We start from the raw sequence: 23,902 nt of genomic DNA on the forward strand, positions 1-23,902 counted from the left end.
AGTGATGGAGGGTTTCAGAGAAGGCAAGTCGGGACTGGCTATGCAAGGCAGGTAGGAGGGTGAGCTGGGCTCCCAGGAAGGAGGCTGTGCTTCAGGAGAAGGGGAATCTCGCAGCTGGGGGGTTGTTTTACATTTCATACGGGCTCTCAAAGGGGATCTCTCCCCTGGATCCCTAGAGGCGTATCTCCCTTTCAACGAAAAAAGGAAACAAAAAGTAAATTATTTTCATGTGATACAGGAAGTTGTTTTAAAACAAAAATCAATTTGTTTAACTAAAGCCACGTTTCTTTTGTAGCTACACTTGATTCAAAACTCCCTGACTGGGAGATGACAAGGCTGGGTGTGTTGGGAGGTAGAGGGGGTGGTGCACATGTCACAAGTCATTAACCAGGATCTCTTTGTTTCTCTAAAGGATCCTTCAAGAAACCACAGGGCCTACAGGCTGACGGTAGCCAAGCTGGACCCTCCTCTCATCCCCTTCATGCCTTTGCTCATTAAAGGTAATTCCAAGGAAATGCACAGGCCGAGTCAGTGGTGAGTGTGTGGGGAAGAAACTGAACAGGAGCCTAATCCGATTGACCTCCTTGGGAAGAATGAGCCCATCTTTCCACCTTCCTCATCATCTCCCCTCAGCCCTGACTTTTCTGAAAGGGCTGGAAAGATTATTGGAGGAGCAGGGATCTGTGCGTGGTTTGAAAGACTTGATAGTGCAACAGAGGGTTAGTTTGGAAATTTTACTAATAAGCTCAGGGAAAGTGCTTTAGAAACTTAAACACCTAACATAAAAGGAACTATTATCGGCTTTTTCCAACTGCAGTGTCATGCAAATCCTCCAGCATAATCTAATGTGCTATTCTGGTTTCTTAGTGTGACATATTTCTGTTAGTGATTCGAATGTGACTTTTATTTCTTTGCAGATATGACATTTACTCATGAGGGGAACAAGACATTCATTGACAATCTAGTAAACTTTGAAAAAATGGTACGTATGGTATTATAACCTTAACCATGATGTTTTTTAAAAATAAAATTTGCATTTGTACTAATAAAGGAAATAATTTCCATATATGCTGCCATGTTAAAAAGCTAGTTACACATAAAGGAGCTGTGGAAATATTCAGTTCAAATTGGCTACCTCTTTTAGACTGTCAGTTCTCTTTTGTGAAATTGAATAGTGTTTGTGCGGCGGCTCACAGCAGCGGCTAGCTTTTATGCTGTGTGCTTCGTCCTTAGCTGCCTGTTGCTAAAATGCACGAATGTTTCAGAGTGACTTCCATGTTGTTGTTTTGTTGTAAGGTTTGTGGAGCTAGACTGCCCCAGGATGCCTTCGAAATGTTTATCTGCTGAGGCTGACTTTAGTGCATGTAGGTAAAAGGCAACTCTACAGAGGATCTTTATTATACAGTAGTCATCTGAGTGTGTATTGCTTATTCCAGTAAAGTTCACCCAGGTTCAGAGTGGGAACTTGAAAATCTTCATAACCAAAAACAAATTTTTTTAAGTAACAGTTGTGTGGAACTGGCACATAGTCACTATTTTCCAGCCTCCCCCCGCCCCCCAGAAAAAGCATTAGTTACTTTGCAGTTTCTTTTCTTATCTTCTGTGAAGCAATAAGGCAGGTCTTGCCAAAGCCTTTCTTTAGCGACATAGTGCATGTTCACGGAATGCTCCATTGTCTTCTAAATCCTTTGGCTGCAGCCCGCATGGATGGGGTGGTAGGGTGTTATCTCTGTGTGGGTGAGAATGTGCCCAGGGTTCGCTTTGCAGTGATGGACGTGGCGCTACAGGAAAAGCTCAGAACTCAGAGTTCAGGAGACACGAGGGTCAGTTCTCAGCTTCATCCCTTTGTAGCTGTCCCTTAAGTTCTCCGTGGGTCAATTTCCCCAACAGAAAATGGGGATTGTGGTCACACCATCTACCCCTGGGGATTATTGGTGGGTCCAGAGTATTGAAGGCTTCCTGTAAGCCATGCAGCGTTGTAAGCATTCTTATCAGAAAACTGTTCTAATTGTTTCCTGAAATCCAGCTACTACGTGTGACTCCAGAATTCAAAACATCCTGCAGTCATCCTGTAAGGATCATACCATTCAACTTTGGGGATGAGCATATTGCAAAGCCCAGCCTGGTAAAGAACTGCAGCAAGTGCTGGGCACTATGTCCCGTGTCTTAAGCTTCTTAGGAAATAGCACATGAGTCCACACTCCTCAAAGACACCCTGTACTAGAGGGCAAATATTTCTCAGCAGTCTTCTCCTCCACCCTGCACACCAAGGGTAGGGTAGGAACATCTCTATTACTGTGTTGGTTTAATCATTCTATGATCAAAGTAAAAACATTCTTTGCTCACTTATTAGTATGGAGAATTAAACATATTTCCCTGATTTCTCAAAAGAAAACTTGTTGTCCAGAAATGAAATATTTAGCAAATAGGTAAAGAACCTTCTGGATCACTTAGGCAGAAATACAGACCAAGGGGTGGCTAAGCCAACCATCTGACTGTAAAATATACGTGTGCACAGAGGCGTAGAAGTCAGAGTTTCCTAAAGAGTTGACTGAGCTTTAGAACTTTTGATTGTTAAAGTTAACTAAACAGAACAAACAAGAACAGCAAAAATATCTGTCAAGGAGGATGAAAGCTGTTTTATCTGGGTTTTTAGATCTTGGTGTGTCTCATCCATAACCTGGGAAGGAAGTCAAGATCGTATTCAGTGGATGTTAAGCGAGTTCCCCTTCCCTGTTTCTGTACTTCGTGCCCACAGCAGTGGATTCTGACATGCCTGTCAGTGAGGAGAGAGGTCCTTCACATCCTGCTCTGAGAAAGTCCACTTCTGATTGAAAGCAACTGTAAAGCTAAGATAGCAGTTCAGCTGCAACAGTGGAAACCTAAGGTAGCCAAGGCTTAAGCAAGATAAGTCTATTCCTTTCTCACTTAAATGTCCAAGTATGGAAGCTCTGCCCCAGGAAGCAGTCAGGGCTCCAGCCTTCTCCTGTCTTGCCATTTCACCATCCACATGATCCAAGATGGTGGACCACCACCACCCCCATTTCAGCTAGAGGGAAGGGAAAAGGAAAAACATGAAGACCTGCTTCTTCCATGTAAGGATGTGACCTGGAATCGCACTCACCCCTTGGCTCACATTTTATTGGCCAGAAGAAACTTAGTCCCATGAAAAGAAAGTTAGTTAGTTAGAATATGTAGTTCTTATTTTGGGTATACATGTGCCCCACTCAAAATTAGGGGGTTCTATCACTATGAAAGAAAAGGAGAGAAAGGATACTGAAAGAATACTGTTCTCTGTTCCAGCAGTGATCAATTTTACTTCATTTGATAAATCATACCATGAGAAAGTGGGATTTTACAGTTGCCCTTCCATGAGTTAGGTGTTACTGAAAAATGAACTGGAATTTCAAAAAGATTTGATTATGTTCTTTAAACCGGGCTTAGACCACCTGGCACTTGTTGCCAACTTTCCAACCTTTTCTCCCCATAAACTAGCCCACCCCTGCCCCCATACCACCACCACTTACAGCTCCCACTAGTGGCTGGTGTTATTACTGCATTCCTGGGGAAGGATGTGTCTGTCTCCCTTTTCAGGTTCATGTCCGTGCAGCTCCCCAGTCAGTCATCATGCTCACCAAGGTTGGCAGCCTTTGTGGGGCTGGTAGGCTGTATCCCCTGAGGCAGCCCCTGCCAGGGGCAGAAGTCACCAGGGTAGTCGGGAACACAGATGTCTTTTCTTGGTGGCAACACTGCACAGTCACAGTGAACTACCATGCCAACCCTAAGTGTTTTTATTTTGAACCTCTTCACCCTCGAGGTATGAAATGAGGATTAGAGAATTTGTTGCGTATTGGTTTTCAGGATTTATGCGTATGAACAAAAGAGAATTCACACTCTGATCCTTATGCCAAAAAAAAAAAAAAAAAAAAGCAGACATTCTTTCCTTTGGGGGGAACATAAAGCAATATTCAAAAAAATGTTTGAATAAAGCCCTTTGTAGCTTTCTACGGCATACATGAATATTTATAACATTTAGGAAGTAGACTAGCAATGGATCAGAGGATAATATGCTGGCCGGCTGCCACTACCCCAGGCTGCATGAAGCATGCTGATAGCCACAGGTGCTGCTGTGTTAGGAGGTTGGTTCTATTTCAGACACACCCATATTTAGGTGGATTTATTTATGAATATTATTTTAAGATAGTCATTTTATTTGGAAAGAGAAGCCTAAGGCAAACTTTATACTTCTGGAAACATTAATAGAAGCTAATTCATAAAGGAAGAGAGATGTTTTGAACCCTTATATTTTTGTATCACTGATCATACCGTTACATTATTAGCAACAATTTGTCTTCTATCATCAATAACATTATTACAAGATTCACGGTGAGAGCACTGGACTTATATCAAGCTATGGAAAAAAGAATCTCCAAATAAAAATCTTTAGGTGTTCAAATCCACCCAATTCCCAGACCTTTCCAACACAATAGAAATCTACCAAAGGACTTTGAAAGTTTACTTCTTTATATAGAATACATGAACTGGGCTGAATGCAGATTTCCCAAAGGGTATGTTTTTTCAAAACAATTAAATATGTGTAGAGTGTCTAGGCAAACAATTTTGCTAGGAAATATAAGGAAATCCAAAAAGTAGTCCTTGGCTTTAGGAGATTATATGCAGTTAAGAAAATAAAACATAAATACATGAAGTATTAAAAATCAATAAAGGGTATAAACTAGTTCAAAACAGTAATAAAAGAGATGTCTCAATAGAGAAAAGACAGTCTCTACAGCAAGTTGTGTTAGGAAAGCGGGGCAGCCGCATATAAATCAATGAAGTTAGAACACTCCCTCACACCATACAGAAAAGTAAATTCAAAATGGCTTAAAGACTTAAATATAAGGCATGACACCATAAAATTCCTAGAAGAGAACATAGGCAAAACATTCTCTGACATAAATCGTAGCAATATTTTCTTTGGTCAGTCTCCCAAGGCAATAGAAAAAGCAAAAATAAACAAATGGGACATAATCAAACTTATAACCTTTTGCCCAGCCAAGGAAACCATAAACAAAATGAAAAGACAACTTATGGAATGGGAGAAAATACTTGTAAACGATGCGACCGACAAGGGCTTAATTTCCAAAATATACAAACCACTCATACAACGCAATAACCGAAAAACAACCTGATCAAAAAATGGGCAGAAGACCTAAATAGACGTTTCTCCAAGAAAGACACAGACGGCTAACAAGCACATGAAAAGATGCTCAACATTGCTAATTATTAGAGAAATGCAAATCAAAACTACAGTGAGGTACCACCTCACCCCAGTCAGGATGGCCATCATTAAAAAGTCTACAAATAAATGCTGGAGAGGGTGTGGAGAAGAGGGAACCCTCCTACACTGTTGGTGGGAATGTAAATTTGTACAACCACTATGGAGAACAGTATGGAGGTTCCTTAAAAAACTAAAAATAGAGCTACCATATGATCCAGCAGTCCCACTTCGGGGCATATATCCAGAAAAGATGAACACTCTAATTAGAAGAGATACACGCACCCCAGTGTTCATAGCAGCACTATTTACAATAGCAAAAACATGGAAGCAACCTAAATGTCCACTGACAGATAAATGGATAAAGCAGATGTGGTATATACAGATATATAAAATATTATATATATATAATAGAATATTACTCAGCCATAAAAAAGAATAAATTAATGCCATTTGCAGCAACATGGATGGACCTAGAGATTATCATACTAAGTGAAGTAAGCCAGACAAAGACAAATATCATATGATATCACTTATATGTGGAATCTAAAAAAATGATACAAATGAACTTATTTACAAAACAGAAACAGACCCACAGACATAGAAAACAAACTTATGGTTACCAATGGGGAAGCAGGGTGGGGGGAAGGATAAATTGGGAGTTTGGGATTAACAGATGCACACTACTGTATATAAAAAAGATAAACAACAAAGATTTACTGTATAGCACAGGGAACTATATTCAATATCTTGTAATAAACTGTAGTTGAAAAGAAAAAAGAATATAGATATTTACATATATATGCATAACCAAATCACTTTGCTGTACACCTGAAACAAATGCGATACTGTAAATCAACTATACTTCAATTAAAAAAAAAAAAAGATGTGAAAAAGAAAAACGCAAAGAGAGGTAACTTCCTGTATCAGAGGAAAATAAAACCATGTTAAATACAATATAATATAATCAAATCCAGACTTGTTACCCTGAGTACCCATCCAGCCTCATCTCACACTTCATCTACTCTGTATTCAGTCCAAGTTGGTGAGACCAACCTTCTTTCTTTTTCTTTCTGCCTCAGGGCCTTTGCACTAGCTGTTACCTCTGCCCGAAATTGTCTTCCTTCAGTCTTCACCAGTCTAACACTTTCACATCATTCAGGTCTCAGCTCATGTGTCCCTCCTCCGAGTGGTCTTCCCTGACCATCCTTCAAATATTCTTCTACCATCCACACCTTGCCAGACAGCTGGATCTCAACAGATAACCTTGCTTTGACAGCTGGTTTCACATTCTAAGATGATCTTTATTGCCTCTTCATTGCCTGTCTTCTCCACTAGAATGTAAATATCCTAGACCAGGTATCTTATCCGTTTGGTTTCTCTAGCACCCAAAAAGATGTCTGGCATATCATAAGTATGCAAGAAATACTTGAGTAAAAGTATTTGTTGAGTAAAAGAATAACCCAATTATATTCCAGTGTTGGACTTAGTGAGATAGGACAGTACACTAAAGCATTTATAAAGGAATTTATGTAACAAAGGTTTAATCCAAAAGCATTTTCTATTTTATTAGAAAATCTGGTTAAGCAGAATGTCCCAAGCATTTTATATTACCGATACCTTATGCAAAATGGCTCCCTTAGCTTTCTGTTCCTCACTGGACACTATTCTGTCCACCCTCCTCCCTGTGGTGCTAATTGTGTCAGTCCTTCAGTGTCCTTCCCTGCGTGCAGAGATGCACAGTATTCTGCAAGCGCATGCACAGACACCTGAGCTGCCATGTCCCCATGGCCATCGTACGTACAAGACACCATGAGCATCATGCCTGTTACATGCTTGTATCTGTATGTCACTCACCTCTTGGATATTAAAGATCCATAGGACAGGACAGGGGCCGGGGTTCTTCCTCAGGGACACATATGGTGAAGACTGGCTCAGCTCCTGGGCCATTTTATCTTTTATCTCTGGTCCTCACCTTGCATTTAATTCCACTTGGTTGCTGTCATGGGCACAGTCTTTGCAGGTGAGAGACAGATATATTTCTAGATACACATGTGGAAAAAAATTCTTGTCCCCAGTATATGAGGGTCTGAGTGAAATAACCAGAATGGTGTGAATGTGGTTTTACACATGGTACGCAAGGAGTAGTTGACTGAGATCCTAGATTTGATAGGCATATGGACGGGGGCAGAGTCCAATGAGTAGGGGCAGAAAGAAGAAAAGAAAAAGCAATTTACAAACATTAAGAACAAGGAGGGCAAAGATCTCAAGGGGCAACAGAAGGAAAGACAGAAACCCCTGAGGGCAGGCGTTTAGAAGACGCCTGACATCTGGGAGCACCTTCTCAAGGGACCTGGAGCAGAGAGAGAGCGTGGCCTAAGAAGAGGAAAGCTGGTCTGGCAGCTGGCTGTGCGTACGAGGTTGGGAGAGGAACAGTGCGCGGTGGTATTGCCTGGAGGGCCTGCTGGCCTGAACTTGAAAAACAGACATAAAAGTCCACTCCTCTTCAGGGACAGGAGAGCTTAGACGGGGCACAAGAGTCTGTACAGAGCTGGCCAGAAAAGCCAGAGACGGCTGGGGAGGCCTGGTGGGTCATCGACCATCTGGATAGGAGTGAAGGTGTAAGATGGCCAGCCTGCCCCTGAGGGGAGGGTGCCACAGAAGGTAAATGGGGAGGCTGGGGCCCCGAGGACCTCAGCTGAGAAGAGCCCCCTCTGACCCCTCATTGGATTCAAGGAGAAGGAATTACTTGCATCCGAGCTTGAGGGGGATTTGTGTTTGGGACCACAGCCTCAGGGCCTCTCTCCTGGGCCAGGCTCAAGTGCGTACAGCTGGCCACTCCCTCTCTGGACAGCATCTCTGTGCTGGTCACTCTGCAACTCAGGCCCCAGGCAGGACATCTGCTTCTGAGTCGCTCTGTTTTCAGCTTGATAAAGCAATAACTACCCGACAGAGTGTCATTGGGCATGCACTGTCTACGCCTTCATCCAGATCAGACTCTCACATTGGTCAGCTGTCCCAGTGAGCGGCCGAATAGGACAGGCCCAATGCCTGGGAAGTGCCCTTAAAATGGTGGTTCTTGTTCAGAATCGTTCACCAGGTTGTATGCAAGTTCTCTGGACTCCTCTTGCAAATTTTCTGGAAGTTTGAAATTACTTCCAAATAAATACATAAACACTGAAGAAAAAAAGAAGAAGAAGAAGAAATAAATACCTGAGGGTAGTTACAGAAGCCTTCTCTTGCTACCTTATTTTTCCTTTCTGAGCTTCCCCATGTGAGTTAACGTCCAGAGGGAGATTCATCAGCTTTCAGTTGGGTCCACCTCTCAGCCCTGTAAATGAAAAACTGTATGAACATATAAATTCTTGCAAATGAGCTCTGAAAACCTGTACTTAGAATTAGTCCCAAGGAAAGTGGTGGCTGTGGGAAATTTGGAATGTGGATTCCCAAGGGGAAGCCTGGCATTCTGACCGTGGACCGCTTTCTTGGCTAGCATCCTCCAGGGCAGGCTGACGAGCAGACCCTAAGGTGGGGCTTCCCAGCAGGAGGTGGGGCTGTATCAGCGTCAGGTCAGGTGTGAAGAGGGGCTCACACTGCCCACCTGCACTGATTCAGGTGCCTTCTAAAGGAACACGTTCCCCTCACCTTGCCCCTGAATTACATATCACTGTTTTAACAAGCCAGTTACTAATAGGAGTGTGTCATGACCTCAGGTTTGCTGGGATGGGAAAAAAAAAAAAAAGATGAGAAGCTCTGCTTTGGAGTGATCAGGTGTTTTCCCACTGGCCTGGCATGCTAGGAAAGTTGCCTGGCCCGCTCCAGGCAGGCCAACCTGCTCTGGCAGCGCCACAAAGCCTAGGGTATAACTTTTGGCTTCATCCCTGCTGTGGCCGTTGGATAATAAAGCCTATGTCTTTTAACCTTAGTTTCTGCCAACCTTCACTGGGAACAGCAATGAATAAACAGTCCTCTGCTGTCAGAAATGACATGTGAGGCTTAAGCCTGCGGAAGAATAGAAAGACTAACTGGATGGCTTTTAGTGGAGATAAATGCAAAATCCTCCACTTTGGTCCAAGAAACCACCTGCACATCTATAGAGAAGGAAGCTCAGTGAAGGGGGCTGAGAGGTTTAATTCACTATAAGTTCAAATGTCAGCAGTGTGGCTCTTTTTAAATCGTGGACTTCGATGTGTAGCATCATCTAGATCAAGGAAGGAAAATCGTGTTTCTTCTGCACTCTATGATTTGCTTAGTGTAGGGCACCGCGCTAGAGACCATCCACAAGAGACCTGAAACTTATGAGAAACTGTTGAAGAAAGTGGGAAAATTTAGGCTGAACCAGAAAAGACTCGGGGGTGAAGAGATGTCCGTGATAGCTGTCTTCAAGTATTTGAAGAACTGTCCCGTTAAAGCGGAACTAAACACATGTGTTGTGGCTCCAGAGCTCAAAACTAGGATTAGTGGGGTGAAAAGCAAAGGGGGATAGGGAGGGAGGGTGGGAGGGAGGCGCAAGAGGGAGGGGATATGGGGGCACAGGTATACATATAGCTGATTCACTTTGTTATAAAGCAGAAACTAACACACCATTGTAAAGCAATTATACTTCAATAAAGATGTTTTAAAAAAAAACATTGTAAAGCAGTTATACTCCAATAACGATGTGGAAAAAAGAAAAGAAAAGGGACTTGGACTCAAAATGATAAAGAAACGTCCAGTAGTCATACATGTCTAAAACTGCAAGGGGCTGTCCTTGGAGGTGATGAGCTCCTCGTTGCTGATGCCTTTAAACAGTGGGGAGCCATTATTTGTAGGCAGGCTTTGATGGCCTTAGGCCCCTGGAGACAAATGAAGAAGGGGCCTTCTGAAGTCTCCTTCTGCAGCCCCAGGAAAGCACCTTGTAGCTGTTAGCAGCGTATTAAATATCGCATGTGTCAGTGGGTGCAAAAGAGGGTGGGGTTAGAAAAATCAAGTTAACCCTTCTTTGGCCTTGTGAAAGCATTCTGTAACTGCACTGACCAGCAGTGCTAGCGGAGTCCGGGTGCTGTTACGGAGGGTTTACATATTACATTATTGTGCAGCCACCTCAAAGGGAAAGAATGGGCCTCATTGCAAAGCCAGATTTGGATCGCAAAGTTAAACTGAAGTTATCTTTGAGTACAATTAAAAGGGATACGTCAAAATTAAAACCATTGTTAAAATTAATCAAAGATTTAGAAAGGTAGAATGAACTCCAGAGCTGGAAATTACTGATTGAAACAATTGTTCTCACGTTTTAAACTGCATAATGAGCTAAAAATTATGAAGCCTCAGAGTATAGCTGTAATGAGCAGTCCAAAACCAAAGTCAGAAGGAAATGTTTTAGCTTTCAGAACTAAAAAGCAGAACAATTACTCCCTACGAAATGGTATAGGAAGAGGTTTCTGACCCCTGCTAATTGTTTTATTATTCTTTGGAGGGGCATACTGGCAGCATTTCCCAGGGTTTTCAGTAATTACACTCCATTCAATAGCTGAAGAATTACAATAATTCTACACGGAATATACTTGTGCCCTTCAGATGCAAAGCCTTTGGAGAAGTGAAAAAACAACTTAAAGTAAATTAGCAGGAAAATTATCGTAGTTACTGTTTATTTCAGGGCTCCATATATCAGAGGCTAATTATACATTGTATGTTACATTTTCTTGGAGGTATTTGTAATATATCTCTCATGCTGATCAACGGACGTGCTGGTTTGCAGGAACCTTTATGAAAGTGAAGTTCTAACTTTTCCAAGTGCCTCTTTGTGTATGAGAAATTACCCAGTGCAGACAGATGTCACTTCACGCATGCCAGAGGCCTCAGAGCAGTAGTATTTAGTGAGGTATTATGAATGTTCACCTGTATATATTTGTAAAGTTCCAACTCTTCTATGAAAAAATTTCCCTGCCAAATAAGTTTTTTTTTTTTTTTTTTTAACACTACATCAGTTCTCTCAGAGCCATTTTCTATATTTTGGCAAGCCAAGGTTCCAGGAGAGAAAAAAGCAAGGACTGGAATTAAATAGCCACTCAGAGATTAGAAAGTCTCTTTTCCTGGCTGGAGCCTTACCGATTTTCTGCTAGTGTTAGAATTAATCCACCATCTCTGCGGGACTGCCCTGAGAGCAAAAGTGTCCTGAGATGTTACACAGAGACTGGGGGTCCCCGTGTCCTGAGATGTTACACAGTTACCCTTAAAATACCATGAGCAAGAAATGTACGTAGTGGCTCAGAAACCATGCTTCAGTCTCACTGATATTTTTCCTTAGGTTTCTTGTCCTTCATTTCTTTCCTTCTTTCTTTTTTTGTTTTAAACTAAGTTGAGTGCAGTTCAAAAGGTTTCCTTGTAAGTTTTTATGGCAACCAAAACTTAGAAATTGAGATCACTTAATGACAAAATTAACAAAGGTTAAATAAATTATGATCCATCCACATGACTGAATACCTGCTTATTTAAAAAGGATTTTAAAATGCAGATGGCATGAAAAAGAGTCATAATGCCATATGAGAAGATTCCGATCAAAACAAACATATGTATGTTATGACTTCCATTTTTTGAAAAACATGCTTATGTATTTTTTAAAGTATTAGAAGGAAATGTACCAAAATATAACTGAAGTCACTGTCTGAAACGATATTCTAAAATATGCATGTGTTAGTGTTATAATCAGGAAGGATGAAGAAGGGAGGAGGGAGGGAATCACATAATTAAGGTGAACATTAAAACACACACTTTTGCTGGAAGATGAGAAAGGTTAATAATGCATAGTGTATAGGAAAAATGTGGCGATAGAATATCTATGATTGTTCCGTCAATATCATCAAACACCTCATTATTGAGTCCTGTTTACTGTGAGGAACTTGACAAGCTAACCATTCTCCAGATCTAGAATAGTTACAAATTCTCTTGCAAATTCACAGTGACCTCAAGAAAGGACGGTAAAAACTAGTCCTGAGGAGTAAGGTCCATTCTCAGGAACGACAGCCTGCTTTTTACATCTCGAGGAACAAGCAATTAGACGAGAGTTATGCCACTAGTATTCCTCACCTGACAGATACCTTGTACGTGTGGGAGTGGGGCATGCGGGGGTGGGTGCCTCTTTCAAGTGATTAAACAGGTTATACGTCAACCAGTTGCCTCCAGATAATCCACATCTCAGAACCTGCTGTTTCTCGTGGTCCCAGGTATTGCTGAAATAAATAATGGTTTGTTTTCTTTTTTGGATTCTACACTAAGTTTACCTGCATTTCAGTTTTTCTTTTTATTCCTTTTAGCGCATGATTGCAAACACTGCCAGAACGGTGAGATACTGCAGGAGCCAACCCTTCAGTAAGTTAATGCTGCTGCAATATGGATCTTGGTGGCTAAGTCCTTTTCAGTGAGGCTACTGAGACATTCTAGAAGTCTGGACAATATTTGATGGTGTCAGAGACACTTTGGACCATGAATCCCATGGGATAGGGGCCTTACGTTTAAAATAACCATAAGAATATTGTTTTATGAATGAACTTAGAGAATTCATCTGCTCTTTCCAGAATGGATAGACAACTAAGGCATGATTGCCAACAAGTCCTGCCTCTAACCAACTCTCTTTATGACTCACTGCTTCATGTTGAGAAACTCACATCAACTCGTAATGACTCATTCTGTTGTTTATAAACTGGGAAAGATAGTATTGATTGTCTCTTGGGGTGTTGCGAGAAGGCATTAATGTCTATAAGCACATTTGTAAAAGGTCCCATAGCAGGAATTCATATTGTATTTCTAGGTGAATTAAGGTGCTTTTCTTAAATCTGTACAAAAACTGGTATAATACAATGCTTTCATATAAAACCGTCACTAATAATAAATAGCAAGTTTAAACTGTTGGGAGTTAAGTTGCATCATCGCAGCAGATCACCCTGCCAGGCCTCCTCTGCACTGGGACTTTGGGTAGGGGCTGGAGCTTTGGCTCCCTCCAGCTGGTCTGGGAGTGAGAAGGTAGCCCCTGTAAAGTTCTGTGCTAATGACGTCATTGTATGAGTCAGTGAAGTCATTGGGCTCATTAGCGTAACATGATAATTTGACATGGACATGACTGCGAGGCTACCAGTACCATCCCCTCCAATAAACCTAGTGCTCAGAGACTAAACGCTTCTTGTTTTAGTCATCAGAGCTATCTTTGCTCTTCCTAGCACAGGACTGGCCCAAAGCGAGGGTCTGCTAACACAGGATGCCAGAACTGCTAAACATTCATTTTTTAATGCCCGGAGGGGGAAATCTAGGAAAAATAGTCTTGACTTGGGGAGCAAGATCTTTAAAAAATTGATTCAAATGATTATGCCTCCACTTCCTTCCAAAAGGTGCAGCCTTGCACCTCATCAACCGATCTTATGTGGATTCTGCCAGAATTAAAGTCTCTCCTATCTCTTCATCTAGTGATTTACTATATGTATAAAGACACGATCATAAGGCAGTTATACAAGTGAGTGTGAGAATATATAAATGATGCCAGTCTACACAACAAAGGTTTATAACCTAGAATCCATGGCCCTTCAGGGGGTTCTAGGAAATTCCTGAAATTAAACGCAAATGCTGTGTGCCTAAGAGGGTTCAAAGCCTTGAGAAGGTTCTCCATGAGGTCCAAGAACCAGAGAAGAACCCAGATAGAATATATTTTGTTCTATAAACTTCTCTGGAAGTAAATCCTACATTCTCCTATATCTCCTAGAGACATGGGGGGAAATTTCATGTATATAAATCTCCACTGCATTTGTTGAAGTTATCAGTAACTGCTGGTAAACAACAGCTGCTTAGCTCTGAAGTCAAAAAATCTATAGATAAAGCTATAAGAATAGATTCATAAACATTGTGGGAATATGTACAATGTAATTACAGTATATTGTAAATGTAGAGTACACTGCCAGTGACAAGCGAGGAAATTAAACACTGTGGTATTATTTATATGTGATAATTATACTGATGAGTTTCTTCTTAGAGCAAGTGGGGGCCTTTGTATCTTTTCTCTGCTTTTCTGTGTTCAGACCTGCAGCACTCCCCTTCGCCCCTCATGCAGATGGCATTCTAATTGTCTTTGGGAGTGGTGTGTGGATCTAAAGAGAACAGATGGACTGCGGAAGGCAGTGTGCTATGGCGGAGAGAACACTGGTCCAGAGTCCAGGCTGGCTTGGCCACTCCCAGTGTCCCACACCAGGGATCCACGGGGCAGAGGCCACCCATGGACCATGGCCAAGCTGTTGGATCTAAACGGAGCTTTTTTTCCCTTTTATTGTGAAATAATGTCACCATTCAAAAATGGAAGAATTCCCAGGGAAGAAATCCAGATTTCTCATTTCTCTAGAAAAATAGGAAGATCCAGCAACTCAGGGTGCAGATTCCCACATGGCATCAGCATGCAAGAGCTGAGTAGTCACTTCTGAAGGGAACTGTGTTTCCAGTTCACCACTGTCAAATGGCCTTCCTCATTCATGTCTATTCCCTGTGTAGGGATCTGAGCATTTGATTCTTCTTTCAGCCTAGTTTTAGGGAAATCGGGTAACTTCAGATAGCTCTGCTGCTCGAGTGCTTTGGGGAGTGGATGAGAATAGAATGGTAATTGGGATTTCGGAACAAATCGCATCAGAGAATTGAAGGTCTGGCAGAAGTCATGCCTTCAGCCCGAGTTGATTTTTCTTTTTTTTTCTGAGTATGGACAGTCTCTAAGAACACACAATCTATGCAATAATGCTGTATATTGTATGCCAGTAATGAGGGGAGTCGGACTTACTAGTCTCGCTTGCTTCAGTTCAGCCCAGGTGTTAAGTGCTTTTGTTAGGAGCTAATGAAAACTATGTCTTTTTGCCATTAGTCCTCATCTGGATCAAAGGGAGCAGAGATCAGAGTGTGAGACACAGGTGGGATGGCAAGGGCAAACAATTTTAATGTATAACCAGGGCTGTCAGGCGATGCTTTCACTTTTATTTGCTGCCTTTTTTTTTTTTTTTTTTTTTTTTTTACAATATGTAATGCAAAGGAAAATTATCAAAATATATGATTCCAGGGAAGAATAGGGTGGGAGGGAGGAGTTGGAACATCCAAGTAGAAACATTTCAATGAATATAGTGTGTTGAAAGGTCTTGATGGAACCCAGGAATTCATGATAAAGGTAAAAGTTAGAGTAAATAAAGCTGTATCGTATATGCATATATTATGCAATGCTAATCCTGCTCTTTTCTCTTTCAACAGATCCTGATGCAGCTCAGGCTAATAAGAACCATCAGGATGTCCGGAGTTATGTACGACAATTAAATGTGATTGACAACCAGAGAACTTTATCACAGATGTCACACAGATTAGAGCCTCGTCGACCATAGACATTTAAAGTGCTCAGAACAACGGTTTGCCTCCAGTCCACAATCTTTCAAAAATGCCATTTATGCTAGTACTGACTGTATTGTCACTAGAGAATTCTATAAAACAAGCAAAAACCCATCCTGAGACATCTCAGTACTGCATTCAGCTTACCAGCGTCATGACAAAAGAAGAAATTCTTTGACTTGCATACAGCTTGCACACCACTAGCTTAGGAATCCCCCGTTTGTAGTCACCGTATTTTATTTCCAGTTGTGCCATCTTCTTTGCTGAAACATAAAATAAGACCAACATGAAGAGTATGGTAGAAATATCATTGTCAAGAGAAGTATCAAGCTCCTGATATTTTTTTCTAGGAGTGTTTACAGGATAAGATGTGCTACAAATGGTATTTATTTGGCTGCATCACTGGTGGTATAGTTTCATAATTTCTAACTCAACATTTTGATTTGAGCATGGGGTTTTTGGAAGGTGTTGAGGAATCCGTGTAACTCCAAATTAGAGGCTATATTCTTCCATCTTCATAGTCTTACCTCTGAAGGAATTGTACCTGACCACGTTACTATAAAACATTCTGGCTGTTTATGTAATTTAGGGAGGACTGGTCTGTAATTTCTGAATGACATATAGAATAATATTTATGTTTACAATGTAACTTTTTTAAACTTACAAATCAGGAGTACATATATAAGAATTCCACTGAGAAACTCCAAGGTTCTTAAAATTGCTAGCGTTAAGATTAAAAAAAAATGACATTTCAAAAGAGCACAATATTCAGAAAACATTTTTCAAAACTATTTTCCGGGGCATTAAAAAAAACTTTACTATTGGCTAATTATTGTTACTGATTAAAAAAACCCACATATTTTCTGGACTTAAATGTTATTACAGATATCTTAATTTTCAGCAATTGTTTTGCACTTTCAAATAGATTGTAAATAGTTCATTCAATCAATGGTATAGAGTTATTTATTTGCTACATGATAGATATTGTGCCAAATAATTACTTTTTATTTATTTTATTTAGTATGTAATTTTGGAGTACATTTTTTCCTGTTTTCACAATTAGGCTACATTTAATGTGTAGGAATTGTATGTATGTATATCTTCTGTAAATAACAGCTACTATCTTCATTAAATATAATTGTGACAAGAAAAGGTGTGTTGTTCTCAATTCCTATAATATGGGAGAGATAACCATTTGGCATGATGGGATCTTGGATTTCTTTTAATTGAAATAAAATTCACATACTCTAAAAGTCACCTTTTTAAAGTGTACAATTTGGTGGTTTTTAATATATTCATAAGATTGTTCAACCATCATCACTATATAATTCCAGAATGTTCTCCTTATCCCTTAAATAAACCCCATACCCATTAGCAGCCACTCCTCATTTTCATCTCCCACCAGTCCTTGGAAACCGTTAATCTGCTTTCTGTCTCTGTGGATTTACCTAATCCGGACATTTTGTTTAAATGGAATCATATAATATGGAGCCTTTTGTGTCTGGTTTCTTTCACTTAGCATAATGTTTTCAAGGTCCATCCACATTGTAGCAGGTATCAGTACTCCATTCCTTTTTATGGCTGAATAATATTCCATGATATGGATATACAACATGTTGTCTGCCCATTTATCAATTAATGGACATTTGGGTGGTTGCCACTTTTCAGCTACTAGGAATACTGCTGCTACGAAGAGGCACTAGATTTTAGAGTTGCCTGTTATGGGTCCTACACAATTTCTCAGTGATTTAAGCGATTGGCATACTATTTGATGAAAAATTTTCCAAAATTATTTAATTTCCGGACCCATGTCTGTTTTTTAATGTCAGCATTTTCCAGAGTGTATTCCAGACTATAATCTCACAAGTTCAGTAGAGAATGGACTTCAGGACACGGGGAGGGGGAAGGGTAAGCTGGGACAAAGTGAGAGAGTGGCATGGACATATATACACTACCAAATGTAAAACAGATAGCTAGTTGGAAGCAGCTGCATCGCACGGGGAGATCAGCTCGGTGCTTTGTGACGACCAAGAGGGGTGGGATAGGGAGGGTGGGAGGGAGGGGATATGGGGATATATGTATACATATAGCTGATTCACTTTGTTGTACAGCGGAAACTAACACAACACTGTAAAGCAATTATACTCCAATAAAGATGTTATAAAAAAAAAAATCTCATAAGTTCACAAGCTGTTCCTCCCAAAACACGCACAATTGTAGAGTAAAACACAAAACCAAGATGACATCTTCAAAAAATTTGGGAACGATAATATAATATACCCCCTTAGAAATGATTCCCAGTGTTCATTAACATATTCAAGGCTCTGAGAAGTCCTGCTGTAATCCCTTTTATAAATTTATTTATTTATTTGTTTATTTATTTTTGGCTGTGTTGGGTCTTTGTTGCTGCGTGGGGGCTTTCTCTAGTTGCGGTGAGCAGGGGCTACTCTTTGTTCCAGCGCGCGGGCGTCTCATTGCGGTGGCTTCTCTTGCTGAAGAGTGCGGGCTCTAGGCGTGCGGGGTCAGTAGTTGCAGCACTTGGGCTTAGTTGCTCCGCGGCATGTGGGATCTTCCTGGACCAGGGCTCAAACCCGTGTCCCCTGCATTGGCAGGTGGATTCTTAACCACTGCGCCACCAGAGAAGTTCCTGTAATCCCTTTTAACATCCACAGTTAAAGGCTTCTTTGAGAAACACTAAGGCAGCCAAATGCCTTTCTGTGTTCATTTATGTAATCATTCAAGGTCCCCAGGTACAGGGGTGGTGTTTTATGCAATGTTATGCCTCCTATCCAGAGTTGGACACAAAGCCTAGGATTTACTAGAGAATTTTTAAAAGTCACTGAATAAATTTTATTGAAGTCATTATTTTTCAGAATTTTACTATCTCATAGACCTCAATATCAGCTGCAAAGTTTCCCTTATATATTTCCCACCATTATGTAGTTTTCCTTTCCTTAGAAAATTTTAAAAGCTGACAAATTAAGCTGACAGCCTATCCCTTGGGCATCCTTGCTCTTGTTTACTCTTCCTTACTCCTATCTTACTTAAAAGCTGGTATCCTACGTGACAGCTCCTTTCCCCCAACTCCATGGTGACTGACCCCTTATGACCTTATTTTAATATAGCTTCCACATTATTCAAAATTAATACATATTCTCCCATGTATATTCCCCTTGGTCTTCCAAATGAGAATAACTATTGCTTTACTTAATAAAGATAAGAGATTTTTAATCATGTATGGCTTCTTTGAAAATGCATTAAACTCCATTATTCAAGGTACTGATGGCGAAGTAAAAGAATTCACACAGTAAAAATGGAGAGTAGTAGCCAAACAACTCTTCCTGAAGCAGGAGATGCAGTTAATATTTTAAAACTTGCAAACAAGCCAAGAGAACATGAGATGCCTACAGGGTCACAAGAAGGATAATGAGGTTTGCTGGAAGACGTAAGAAAGAAGAATGTTTTTACCAAAAGCACCTGCAGAAAATTATACATTTAAGTGTTTCACATACCTGCTTAGCAAGGTCACTGGCACAGTGTACAGGGGCTAAGCTTTTCCAGCAATTTTTGAATGCCATGCAGGTTAAATCGATTTCTCCTGAATTCAATGGTATTTCCTCTGAAATATGAATGAGGATCAATAACTACCAGTGTGAGAAAACTAAAAGAAGTGTCATTCTGGTTTCGAATTGTGCTTATAATTTTTTTTGGAAAAATCAACATAGAATATGCAGTGTTATAAAAATGAACCCCTACCTTGAATAGCTTTCCTTTTTCTGTTAATCTAAAATGTATTACATCTCTTGCTGTGGAATAATCTTAATTTTCTCTATGTGTCTTACATGGAGAAGAATGTGGTATTCGATGGGCAGGTCACAGCATCAATGACTTATAAACTGGAGAAGAATCTTTGACTTAGTTTGATATTGTTAGTTATCTTTCTATTCATTCATTCATTAGCCAATAATGATTGAGGGGCTTATGAGTGAGTGCCAGGCCCTCTGGGAGCTCAGGATTCAATGTGAGAAAAGCTAGAGGGTCCCTGTTCTCCTAGAGCTTATCACCTATTGGGGAAGACAGAAGAGTAATCAAATAAACAAACAAACAAATATAAAATCACTTCCAAGAAAGGATGTGGGGTTGCCAGAACATGTAATAAGAGGATTTAACCTGATCTGAGGTGAGGAAATGTTTTCTGTGCAGGAACAGTTGACCCGAACTCTGAAGGATGAAAATGCTAACTAAGCAGAGAGAGGAGAGAATATGTTCTAAGGAGGAAACAACCTTGGCGGCACGAAGAACTGAAGGTGGAAAGCTCACTGTGAAAGAGCAGAGAGAGCAAGGGTGAGCAGGCTTCAAGGTGTGCTGGAGCCCTAAGATGGGCTCAGAGTGTGCAAAGCCGTGCAAGGCCTTTTTAAGGAGCTTCATCTTTCACCCCAGAGCAGTAGGAAGCCTGAAGTGCTTAAGGCAGGGGGTTGCATTTCTAATGGCAGCCCTTATGGGGCAGGGCCATTGCTTTATGATACCTCGCGGTGGATGACACACGTGTCAAACCTAATTTCTTAATTACTTATTATGCAGGCTTAAAAGGTAGGGCAGAGGGAATTCTGCATAATGGCAAATATTAAAGAGCAGTGGTAGACCCAGAACGCACACAGAGTCAAACACCCTTCTTCCTCCTGACTTGGTCTACACTGGGCCACTTTTTAATTTTTTGTTGTGGTAAAATACACATAACATAAAATATACCATTCTAACCATTTCTGAGTACACAGTTCAGTGGCATGAAGTACATTCACACTGTTGTGCAACCATCACTGCTATCCATCTCCAAAACTTTTCATCAACCTAAACTGAAACTACCTATTACATAATAACTCTCCACTTCCCCCTCCCCACAGCCCCTGCAAACTACTGCTTCACTCTTACGGATCTGGAAGTTACATCACCTAAGTGGAACCATACAATGTTGTCCTTCTGCAGACCTGGGGAGAGGACTAGGGTTGGATGCACAGAAACAGCCCAGAGGGACTGGAGTGTGGTCCAGGCCACAACGAGGGGTGTGCACAGGATGGAGCCCAGGTCTGCCATAAAAACCCCATTGTTAAGCTGCATATGAAAGGAGGGGTGGGGTCCCTCCATAGCAGCCCCATTCTCAGCATGCTCACAGCTGGCGCCGCTCTGCCTCTGAGCCCTGGGAGCATGCAAGCAGCTGTGGATTGCGCACACACGGAGGCGGGTCTGAAATCTGAGCCAATTCCCCGCAACTGCGCGAATTTCTGGGATTTATGCCTCCAGTAGCTCTGTAAGCTCAGCGCTTGCGGGATATCCAAGCAGATTGCTGGTGCTCCCATGGCGGGGGTGGGTCCAGCATTAGTAGCAGCGGGCTTTGTGGGTTCACTCATGAGGAGACAGGGCTGGCATGTGAGCTGATTACTGTAGTTCCCTCTGTGTGTCCAGGTGCATGACTACAGCAGGTCTGGGTACCAGACCAGTGGGTCTGGGCTGGATGCTTTGTGAGCACAGTGCCTGAGGGACGCCCAGACTTATTTACTGCATTCCCAGGGTTGAGGCAATGCCGAAGGCAGTGCCAACAACAGTGTACTTTGTGAGCCCACACGACACGTGACAAATGACACCATAGAGCGCACTTCCACATGGACAGCTCCTGCGGAGGAATACTCAGTGCGTCCTCTCCCAGCAGGAGTGCTCCAGTAATGCCTACCTCACACCACAGCTCTGAAACGGATCTGAGGGCTTCTACTCCAACAACTGGGGGAGGAGACCCTGACGCCCACAGGGATGTGACAACCCAAGAGCAAAGAGGAAGCCCCATTCAACATCCAGAGCAGGCTCTGGTCACCACAACAGCAATCACACACCCTAACAAGGGGATAACAGCCAGCACACACTGAGGAAAGATATGGCAGACACCCATACCAGAAACAACCCTCACACCAAAACTATTAGACTTACACAGGCTACACAGGGACACTCCCACATAAAAATGGCCCTTCAAGACCACAGTAGATAACTGTTTCTCCTAAATTCAGAGAAAGCTAAGTAAAATGAAAAAGCAGAGGAATTACTCCCAATTAAAAGAACAAAAGAATTCCCCTGAAAGAACAAACAATGAAACAGACCTCTCCAGTCTACTAGACCCCAGGTTTAAAAAGGAAGTAACAAAAATACTAAAGGAATTAAAAAAGGCTATCAGTAGAAATTCAAGGAGTTCCCTGGTGGTCTAGTGATTATGATTCGGCACTTTCACTGCTGTGGCCTGGGTTCAATCCCTGGTCAGGGAACTGAGATCCCACAAGCTGCACATTGTGGCCAAAAAAAAAAAAAAGGAAAGAAAAAAGAAAGGCAAATCACTGTAACAAGGAACTAGAGACTATAAAGAGGAGCCAATGAAAATTCATTTGCCAAGACAAAAACTGAGCTAAAGGCAATAAATAGCAAACTAAATAACACAGGAAAATGAATAAATGATCTGGAAAATAGATGAATGGAAATTACCCAATCAAAACAACAGGCAGAAAAGCAAGTGGAAAAAAAAAAGCAATATGCAAGACCTATGGGATAATTTAGAGCGAGCCAATCTACACATAATCGGGATCCCAGAAGGAGAAGAAAAAGAAAAATGGATAGAAAACATATCTGGGGCTTCCCTGGTGGTGCAGTGGTTAAGAATCCACCTACCAAATGCAAGGGACACGGGTTCAAGCCCTGGTCTGGGAAGATCCCACATGCTGCAGAGCAACTGGGCCCGTGTGCCACAACTACTGAGCCTGCACTCTAGAGCCCGCGAGCCACAACTACTGAAGCCGAGCCACAACTACTGAGCCCACGTGCCACAACTACTGAAGCCTGCGTGCCTAGAGCCCGTGCTCCACAGCAGGAGAAGCCACCGCAATGCAAAGCCTGCGCACTGCAACTAGAGAAAGCCCGCGTGCAGCAACGAAGACCCAATGCAACCAAAAATAAATAAATAAATAAATAAATAAAAATTTTAAAAAAAGAAAACATATTTGAAGAAATTATGATTGAAAACTTCCTGAACCTAAAGAAGGAAACATATCCAGGTACAGGAAGCACAGAGGGTCCCAAACAAGATGAACCCAAACAGACCTACACCAAGACATAGCATAATTACAATGGCAAAAGTTAAAGACAGAGGATTCTAAAGGCAGCAAGAGAAAGCAAAGAGTCACAAGAGAACCCCCATAAGGCTACCAGCTGCTTTCTCTACAGAAACTTCACAGGCCAGAGGGAGTGACAAGATATATTCAAAGTCCTGAAAGGAAAAAACCTGCAACCTAGGATATTCTACCCAGCAATGTTGTCATTTAGAATAGAGGGAGAGATAAAGAATTTCTCAGACAAGCAAAAACTAAAAGAATACAGTAACACTAAGTCTATCCTAAAAAAAAAAATACTGAAAAGTCTTCTCTAAATAGAAAAGAAGAATCGATAGGAAAGAGAAAATCACAATAGGGAAGTATAACACTTAAATAGGAAAGTGTATCACTTAAATAAGTCAGTAGATTTCTAAAAAAACAAAAAAAATTTAATTGTGAAAGCAATTATAACTACAATGAACAGCAAAAGGATAAACATGATGATGTAAAAGAGGACATCAAAAGATGGAGACAAGATGGCAGAGTAGAAGGACATGAGCTCACCTCTTCTTATGAAAACACCACAATCACAACTAACTGCTGAACAACCGACGAACAAAAAAATGCTGGAACCTACCAAAAAAGAAAACCTACATCCAAAGACAAAGAAGAAGCCACAACAAGATGGTAAGAGGGGAGCAACCACGATAAAATCAAATCACATACCTGCCAGGTGGGCGACCCACAAACTGGAAAATAATTATACCACAGAGGATCTCCCACAGGAGTGAAAGTTCTGAGCCCCACGTCAGTGTCCCCAGCTAGGGGTCCGTCAATGGGAGAAGCCCCCTAGAGAATCTGCCTTTGAAGGCCAGCAGGGTTTGATCGCAGGAATTCCACAGGACTGTGGGAAAGAGAAACTCCACTCTTGGAGGGCACACAAAGGTCTCGTGTGCATCAGGACCCAGGGAAAAAAGCAGTGACCTTGTAAGAGACTGGGCCAGGTCTACCTGCAGAGGTGGGAGGGCAGTTGTGGCTCACTGCAGGGACAAAGACACTGGTGGCAGTAGCTCTGGGGAGTACTCACTGGTGTGAGCCCTCCTGGAGGCCGCCAAGACCTGGCCCCACC

The 23,902-nt window shown here is 41.5% G+C and overlaps 1 protein-coding gene across 6 annotated transcripts in view; it reads left to right on the forward strand.

Moving 5' to 3' along the window:
* Window positions 1-17,811, forward strand: part of RAPGEF4 (Rap guanine nucleotide exchange factor 4) — a 310,972-nt gene extending 293,161 nt beyond the window's left edge. For all 6 annotated transcript variants that reach the window (XM_082465339.1, XM_082465337.1, XM_082465338.1 and 3 more), the window contains 4 exons: window positions 413-500; window positions 918-982; window positions 12,571-12,625; window positions 15,521-17,811. In XM_082465339.1, the coding sequence (XP_082321465.1) occupies window positions 413-500; window positions 918-982; window positions 12,571-12,625; window positions 15,521-15,648 (336 nt within the window). In that variant the 3' untranslated portion in view covers window positions 15,649-17,811. The remainder of the gene's footprint in view (window positions 1-412; window positions 501-917; window positions 983-12,570; window positions 12,626-15,520) is intronic.
* The last annotated feature ends 6,091 nt before the right edge of the window (window positions 17,812-23,902 follow it).

Source organism: Balaenoptera physalus, assembly GCF_965194825.1.
Source record: "Balaenoptera physalus genome assembly, chromosome: 6".
NCBI lineage: Eukaryota > Metazoa > Chordata > Mammalia > Artiodactyla > Balaenopteridae > Balaenoptera > Balaenoptera physalus.